Source organism: Echinococcus granulosus (genome assembly GCF_000524195.1).
Source record: "Echinococcus granulosus chromosome Unknown EG_S00171, whole genome shotgun sequence".
In the NCBI taxonomy this organism is placed as follows: Eukaryota; Metazoa; Platyhelminthes; class Cestoda; order Cyclophyllidea; family Taeniidae; genus Echinococcus; species Echinococcus granulosus.
Genome location: NW_020170551.1, coordinates 84,626 through 93,956, shown reverse-complemented (window position 1 = coordinate 93,956; position 9,331 = coordinate 84,626). Strand labels below are relative to the sequence as shown.

At 39.8% G+C, this 9,331-nt stretch overlaps 1 protein-coding gene across 1 annotated transcript; it reads right to left on the bottom strand. All coding sequences in view use genetic code 11, as the record gives it.

The window, feature by feature from the left end:
• Positions 1-5,579: 5,579 nt before the first annotated feature.
• EGR_09855 (hypothetical protein) lies at positions 5,580-6,427 on the bottom strand (the record flags this gene model as incomplete). Its single annotated transcript, XM_024499104.1, has 2 exons — positions 5,580-5,717; positions 6,176-6,427. 2 exons carry the CDS (start codon positions 6,425-6,427, stop codon positions 5,580-5,582), a joined length of 390 nt encoding a protein of 129 aa, XP_024346486.1.
• Between the last annotated feature and the right edge of the window lie 2,904 nt (positions 6,428-9,331).

Sequence of the window (9,331 nt, the reverse complement as noted above, 5' to 3'; positions counted from 1 at the left end):
ATGCAAATGTAGAAAGAGCCAAGAAAGAATGTTTGTTGGAAAACGAAAGCACTGCCGCAGGACATGGTGTCTTATGCTTAACTAGGGGCCTACCAGAACGCACACGCATCGAGCCTCACTAGTGGCTAAGCCTGCTTATTTCTATCACTGCGTTAAGTGGTGAATACCCAAAATTTCGACTCGTTTAAGGAAGTCTGTTTCACGCCGAACTGTGGGAAAGAAGTCATATGACAGTATAAAATTTTCGACTCCTTTTTCACCTCCTTTGACGGGTATCATTTTGAGGCTTTAGTCGGATAGAAAACATGCCAAATAGCATTAAAACACCTAAGACAGGTGGATAGGTGGGAGCTAAAAATTTCGAAAAATAAAGTGTTTTAATCATTTTCCATTGGACCCTGTTTGACAGGCCCAAATCCCACGCATAGAGACGTGTCATTTCTAGCTAATCAGGGGGCGACCTTCACGTTCAGCTAGACCACTGATTTAAGGACTTTTCGGTTTTAGTAAAAAACAAGTGACAAAGAAAAGGCAGCAGTGACAAGATAAACGATCCTTTCACACACACCGTCATTGGTCTAGCATAGACTACAGACTGATCTTGAATGGTCATTTGAGCACCTTGTTGAGTCACTGCCTGTTTGCATGTGTGTGTATGCGCTAAACGGGTTTATCGTCGCATTTAGGAGTAAAACTTCTACAATTTAAAGTTCATTCTTACTTTTTTTGGCATTTAATTTGTTTGGAGGCTTAATTTATTGCTAAACTCCCACAATTACTCTCGGTGAAAGCATACCCTACATAGAGATAATGGGAATGCACAAATCATTTGATTAGGCTCATGCAGAGATTTTACAACTCAAAGCACTGTATACTTCAAGAGCAACAACGTCGAAAGTGTAAAGGTTTTCTAATTTCTTTAGCTGTAGAATTTTAGAGAGAGGGGGGAGGAATGAATAGAGATGTGGGTGATTGGCCGACAACTATAAATTACAACTTTGGCAAATACTTATTTCAACTCATGTAATATTATGCATGAAGGAATTGATGTATACTGCGATGAAGTACATTTACTGCACCGAAAAGGTGAATCAAGTTGAAATGCGTAGACTAGAGTCAAGTGACAATTTGGCAGCTACGAGTACCATCGGCAGAAGGGGGCAGTTAAAAACACCAGGCATCAGTCACCTAGGGATTTGAGCTTGTTTTTAACAAAAAATTAAACTTAGTTAGTAGAAAAGTGATGGAAATATGAACAGGAGGCCTTCAGGAGATGGAGACACTTAACTTACCACTGTCAACCGTAAGGCGAGAGAGAGACAAGCCGACTTCTGCCTCCCCTTAACTGGCGGAGTGTGAGATGCCTGAGTGCTTGGCTGACGCGTCTCATTTGTATGCAAAGGTCATGCACCAACTTCTCATTTTTTGGATTGGCCAGATAGAAAAATACTCTCACAGGTACGAAAACATGAAAAAATCACTTTGAGCTATTGGAAAAGTTGCAAGGTCAGCAAGAAAACAACTGCATTGGTTGTTGATGGGGGTGTTTACGATTGTAGTTTCTGGATTGCAGTAAATGCTCTCTTTGTAAAGTGAAACCAGAAAGCTGACAAAACGCACTTTTTCCCTTTTTAGCTCCAATTTTGTGTGCTTATAGTGAAAGCCCTCGAGTATTTATGAAGCCAAATTGTCTAAACCTATCGTTTTCAGGGCTACTTACGAGGTAACGCCAGTGGTGGGCAGCGGAGGGCTTGTCAACCTGACGTGTAGATGTCTGCATAGTTTGGGCACAAGTGTGCATCACTTCTAGTATCCGGACATCAAAGAGGCTGGGTCAGTTATGAACCTTACTTTGCATAGTCTCGGATGGAGCCATTCTAACTCATTCAAAAGGTATTTATGATTTATTCTTTTGAATTTTAAGAGGGGATCAACACTTTTTCAAGATTCTCAGAATGTTTTAATTAAAATTTTGGATACTATTTGACTGGTAGAGCACAGTAACACATTCGACCCCAGCGTCACGTATATGTGACACCCAGTTCTCTTGTTTGATCTCAGCATCAAACTTTTGTTTGGATTTAAAACAAGGAAAAAGGGTGCAGAATATTCCCGATGTATTAAATACAGGTGGTCAACAGAAGTTTTCAAAGAGAATCAAACTGATGTTGATTACTTCTTGCCACAATTCACGAAAGATCATCCCGCGCTTAGGCTTTTCCGAATGACCGACTATCTCTGATGGGGAATGGTATTTGCGCTTTATTTTAATGTTCTTTAACCAAACTATCATATCATTCTTCATCTCCATACCATCCAGTTTTCAAAGACATGCACCATTTTACTTATAAAACACTACGCCTTCTCCATGGTTACGTGTAATGGCCTGCTAACAGACTTGTTCGACGGAGATCTTACACTTATTGGAGGTCATATAATCACTTCTGTTCGTTTGATACAATTTAATGAGACTCGAGGGTGTCCACGAAACTTTTCTTGTTAAAAAAATTCGTTGGTGAGAAATTTGCGTCTAGCTAGGACGGGTTGGAGAGGAAGGAGTGGAAAGGTACCGCCGCATCCCCATCATTCTCCGTATGCCTTTGAGCCTCTTTAGCTTTCCTAAACGGTACTTTGACAACCACGTTATTCCATGAGAGATACAGATGAGAGTGAGGAAAAAAGAGTGAGACAGGAAAGAGGGTAACTTGGCTGAGGTTACTTGCTTCCAGGGCCGAATTACCGAATGAGGATTTACAACAAAAGTGCTGTCCCTTGCCAAGGAATGACACAAATGATTGATGATTAAGATGTCCTCTACTTAATTTACAATTCTGCATAAATTTTTTTCACTTATTTTATTGTTTACTAATTAATTTATTCCTAGGTATTAAAGTTATTCCAAATTCCTTTGGATAGGGTATTCGTGCTGGTCAAATGTTAAAAATATGCATTCATGGATCATCCACCGCCACTCTTACCGCAAGACAGTAAAGGAAATTTGATGGCGGGTTTCTTGTCATGTACTCTGCATTGTCACTATTTACTTGCAAGATACTGCTCAATACGGAACCATTTTTTGAAGGTTGACATATCCCACTTAGTAACCCCTCCTCAGAAAGCGCAGTCCAAGAGTCAAAGTAGTCCCTTAAATTTCCACCGTTTCTCCAATTTCTCTTTACTCTTGACAGCAGTTTAAATAACCCTCAGCTATCTATAAGAAGTGTACTGTCATGGTGTCAAGTTCTTTTTTAATGCACAACTTGACACTCGGTTGTCGCGCTCACGATTGGCATTAGAAAGGAGAGTGAACCAAACAGCCGCCGAGATGTAAACTATTGTTCCGGCAAAGGCGCCTATTTATCCTTAATTTTGTTTTGTCTCCTCAATATGACCAACTTCCTTTTGAGTAAAGTTGTCATGTAGGTGTGACACACGAGTCTAGATAAGAAGTTCTTGACGTCAAATATGCGTGACGACCGTGGTAAATGAGTTAGGTAACCAAAATTAGCCTTAATTTTCACAGATCATCAGTTTTAAGTCATTTTAGTTTTACAGATCCACAGAAGAGGTCTTTCTTTCGTGTCTTTTTTCTGTTGCTATTCAACCGATCTCTTAAGATGTATGCCTTCTTTGAGACGTCAGTGCAAGGGACCTAGTTTATGGGTAGGGTTAATTTCTCCCCTCCACCATCAGCGTTTTTTTCTGTTTACCTGTAAAAGCCTCTTAATTAATTAATATTTTTACTGAAGGTTTTACAGAGAATAATAGTAAAGATCCACTCTACCTAATTAAAGTGTATCCCGTCCCCAATTCCTGATTAACCTTTAAAAAGGGGGAAATGGAACAGAGCTTTCAAATTTGGCTACACTGACTCTACTTCTAATTCTTGAAAGGTAGATAGAATTCCCATTGTATGTGTTTAATTAATCAAAGTTTTTTTTTAAAAAAAACGGAGCCCATTCTTAGATATTTTGGGGTAAAGCACTTGCAGATGCCATATCATGGAACACATATTTGAATGCCCTTAAGCTAAAAATCCTTAGTTATTTAAACTCGATGTGACCTCTTTAACCCTCGTGATTTGTACTTCCATCCTTTAGGAAGGGGTAGAAGGTCATATCTGCAGTTTTACCGATCCTCCATGCATTAATGCTCCACCACTCTTCCATGATGGTGTGCCTTATTACAGCCTCTGCGGTCATTTACATATTCACAGAGTAAATCAAGATGGGATGGACGTTTTTGATCATTTGGTAGACACTTACACGAAACTTGCCTTCAAGTACCTCACAAAATCGCCTTAAATATAATTTAAAGACGTTTCTTATTTGAACACCCAAAAGGGTGGAACCAAAAAGGCAAATTTTAAAGATTTTGCATGAAGACCTTTTACTGACACTTAGGAAGCCAGAGGTATGTCGGGAACCTTTATCCCTCACATCTTTTGTCACCTTCTTCTGCATATAACTATGCCGCTGTGCAAACATTCCTACATTGAATAACCTGGAGTGTTTTGCTCCTACCCTCGGTCTCCACCATGGCACTTAAAAGGGCGCCATTATTTTGCCTTTGGCACTGAAGGCTACAGAGCTATGAGGTGATTGCCAGCGTTCTCAAGTTGAATCCAACCTTGAAAAGTTGCGCACTCCATTGGAATGCTTATAATGAGTTGGATTTCAAAAACCAACTGACTATAAACCATCTGATTATACTTTTACATTTTCTGATGAATGTTACAAACTGAAAAGTTGTTTACAACATCCCTACATCCCCTTACTTTTCAATTTTTTCAGCGTCATTTGGCGTTGACCTATGATCGCTCCTGGAACACAAGTCAGGGGTTCACTGTGGTCAAGTGGCGGTTAAATCAAGTGCTAAGACTTGGATAACTTTTCTCCCTAAAATTATGCCAGAACATTCCTTTATTTTTAATCCAAACGAATTTCTAGCACCGAGTAACGGATACACAGCATTAAGATCTCAACATGACAGTGAGCTATTGAGTATCAGTGTCACACATGGGAAATTCGGGAAAAAATAAACGAATTATGCATTAGTCAAATAATAATGAAAATGTGGACTTTTAAAGTGCGGAGAAGTTTACTATGACCTAAATACACATTTTATTTTATGGTCTTTTTGTTGGTCGGCGTAATAAGTTTTAAGTATTATGCAAGAAACCAGAGAGACGATACGAATCCTCAAGATTTTGATCTTTTTTGGAAATAAATCAAAGTGCTCGCAGAGGTCTGCCAGATGCATACGGAGGCTTAGTCATTCATTTGCATGAATTACTAATGCAGCGATTCACTGAGGTGGCGTAATAAAAAAAGTGTGGAGATTGGGGAATGAGAGTACAAGAAAAGTTGAGCATTCGCGAGAATCAGGCACATTATGAGCAAAAAGTCGCCACTTTGTAGTTGACAAAAAAAAAACAACCCTTGGACGCTTTTTTGGAATTGGATCGAGGATTTATTAGCATGAGGTGAAGGGAAGGCAGAAAAAGCCTACAGTAAATTGAAACGTTTTTTCGGGTTTTTCCCCCACCTCCGCCACCCTGTTTTGCTGCAGGCTTCGACTCATTCGACTGCTTCCGTGATGGCCAACACAGAAGAATGAGTGTTGAGAATGCGGGGCTGAGTACGCCAACAGAGACATGACGGAAGCTTTGTGGCACATTGACATTCCAACGTTGGTGAGTGAGTCTTTTCACCCTTCTGGACATTAAATTCTAGTTTCATCCATTTCCCTTATTATCGTAGTTTTTCAGCTGCTCCTTAAATCGAAAAACAACTGCCTTCAAATCGTTTCTTCTTACGCTGCCTTTAGGAGCGGCTCATGGTTTAAAACATCAAATAGTCGCATACATATCCTTTCAAATATTTCAAGTCCACTAGTAATTCTGTCAACCGTGTTTGGTTGATACCGGAGTCAAAGGTGCCAAGTAATTCACCGAAAAATTATATAAATCTGATTTATTTCCAGACATAGGTAATGCCGAAGCGTAATGTGTATTTAGGGAGAGAAGAAGTGATTTCATAGGAATTCGTCCCCACTTCATCTGGCAAGGATGAGTAGATAAGAGAAGGAAAGTTCATTTGCATCTTCAAAAGTTAACTGACTCTCTGTGGTACTTTCGATAAAGAAAGAAGATAGCTAGAACAATGGCACACACAATGACAGCCATTACACCACCAGCTATGGCTCCAACTTCTTCCGCCTTTTTGAACTTCTCGTTAAAATCTTTGGCCGAGGAACTGGCATTCAAGCTTGGTGGTTCAGACGGATTTAACTCGTTGACAAAAACGATGATCTCCGGAAACTCCGTTGTACTAACGGCAGTCTCATTCAATGTTTGTGATGTGGTAAGGGTAAAGTTTGTAGGAAAATCGGTTTCATTGCTTTTCTCCGTGGCGTTCACTGGCATCGCCGTGGAGATAAAGTTGAGAGGAGATGCAACGCTTTCTGCCGTATTTGGTAACGGAACGGCTATAGCTAAGGAGAAGATGAGTAGGCAGAGATGAAAGAAAAACAATAGTTGCTTAAATGATTCTGCTGATAATAGACCTATTTAATAATTAAGATTAATCCTATGAGAGGAATTTTCAACGCTGAAATGCGCGATATTAAAGGAATCGCATTGGGCATCGCATTTTGGTGATTTAATGGATACACCAAGAAAGAGAAGAGATTTTGCCAAATTAGGCGCAGCCTTAAGGAGAAATATGGGAGTAGGATTCTATGAAACAAAAAAACCGAAGACCTATAAAAGCCGTAAAAAGCAAACTTCAGAGAAATCTAAAATTATCTAATAAAACTGTAGCGATAAATATTAATGACACTTTTTCATTTAGCTTATTTGCCAAAACGAACGGAAAGAAGTGAATTAAACAACTAAGGTTGTCTCTGCGCCTGCGAAATACACCGTAAGCATGGGCTTAGAACTAGTTGTTTCATCTACTTAATTTAACTAAGTAGCATAAAAGAACGAACTACATCGGTTTCTTGTACTTTACGCACCTTAACAAAAAATAAAGTTTTCTTTTAAAATTATTAAAATACACTACAAAATTGTTTCGACTGCAGTTAGATTGTGTTATTTAAGCGCGGGGACTAAGAGATACGCAAATGAAGCGAGTCATTATTAAATACCTACCCAATTAAGGATGTAAAATACATTCATAATTTTCTCTAACTTCACGAATGTTCACCGATTACCACAAATTAGTAAAGCAATTTAAAGTGTACCAAAAGTTATTATAATACTTACACTTAATGCATCTACTAGAGGGGGATGTGGCGATTATAACGTCACCATACCGTGCAGACAGGAGAACAAGACTACGTGTGCAGGTTAGCCGTGGCCTCAGTCTTGGCAGAGAGTCGCGACGTTCTAAACTAAAGGTGACTCACGCCGCTTAGACGAATGTAGGCGCAACCGTGACCTCTACACAAGCCGCCTGATTGGACACCAGGCGTTAGGCGTCACCCACAGAGTCGCGCCACTCTTACACAGCGCACAGTTCATGTTAGCTCCCAAGGGCTGTCTCTGGCGGGAGCCTTTGACTTTTCATCCTTTGGTGGTGCATTATGAGATAAAATAACCACCCACTTGCTGCTAATACGACCTAATTCCACCACTGGGAGGAGGAGGAGGATGAGGAGGAGGAGGAGGAGGAGAAGGAGGAGGAACTTACACAGCCAATTACACTCTTCTAGAAATAATACGCCTACTTAAAGAGAAAAGGCACTTTCTTACGTAAATTACACATATGCACGCAGTATTTCCGTGGCCTTTTCTCTCGTGGTCTTGTACCATGGATAAAATCTCTACCGTACTTTCTCCAACAAAATTCCGCACCCATATTTTGTGATTTGAATGCTTTGTCCTCCCTTGCGATTAGAGAGAGTTATGTTAGCATTTCAGATGGGCCTTTTGTGAGTCTGTGGAAGGAATCCACTTCAACAAACGAGATTGGCTTCTTGACAAATTACATATCAAAAAGAGTGGTACAACTGCGCTTCTGGGCGTCAGTTTACACCATTTTTTGTCCTCTAATGGCAAAGAAGAAGATTTCGTGACTTTTAAGTGTTAAATACACTTTTAATATACGTGGATAACTCCTTCGCCCAGCAGTGAATGGCGGTGCCGACATCGTCTAATTGGCTGAGGAAGCGTCATGTCAATACAGAAATTTTTAAGTTAAAAGCTGACAATTTCTTTAGCAAATAACTATTGTTTGATTAAAAATTTACTTATGGTCTTATTTGTCTCCAAGAATAAAGAAATTTCCAGTCGTGGAATCACAAATCTCCAACACTTATGACAAAGTATCTAGAAAGTGGATTGTCACGGTAATCCGATTACTCGCCATAAATGAGGTAGTAAACAACAAAAAAGACAAAATAAATATAAAAATCACAGTTAACAAACCATGCTGTTGCAAAATTTTGCGCAAAGTGTCAATTTATTTTATGAGGCTCTAGGAGGTTTTGATGCCAAAACAGCTAGACTTTCCGCCATACATGGGTACGCCGACTATATTTCAGTAGCAGTTTGGACAATCACATGATTGAAACAAGGGTAATAAAAAGGATTGAAACAGGCAGTACACATAAAATACATTCATGAGAGCATTAAATAACAAGAGGAGAAGGTATGTTTACACCTTAACCTAATAGGCATTTTGAGTATAAAATTGAGAAGAGGAAAGAGGATGAAATGTATCAAAAAAGCGTTCCCCACCTGCAATGGGAAGGAGGCAGAGAGCAGCACAAAAGTGATCTTCCATTGACATTTTAACTTAGGCTTTAGCTTGCGAATGTCGGTGTTTATGTTAGTTGCTCTCTGTGTGTGGGTTACATCTGACTCCCTGTACTGTGAGTCGTCGGCTGTGCTAAGCGGAGGATTGGTAAATAGAGCCTGACAACCTTTGGACTCACCGATCTACTGATCAATCCATACCACATATTTACCAGTCATTTAGGTACAATCGGTCCTCAGAAGTCAACGCGACAGGAAGACGCATTCACGCGATGAGAATTGGGAGTAGACTTTACGATTTTGGCGACGTAATTACATGGGGATGAGATATCCGCCTGCAAAAATAGTCTAGTATCTGTAATCTTGAATTCAAAGAAGACACCCTATCCACTTGTTCATCCATCTTTCCATTTATCCTGTATCCATCCAACCATCCATTCCGTACCCATGTAATTTTCATCCATCCACATATCCATCCATCCATCTGTGTCTGGACGCGTATGCGTTTCTCACGTGGAGATGAATCATTGCGGACAGCTATGCCACATTCGTCAGATGTTTCTTTCA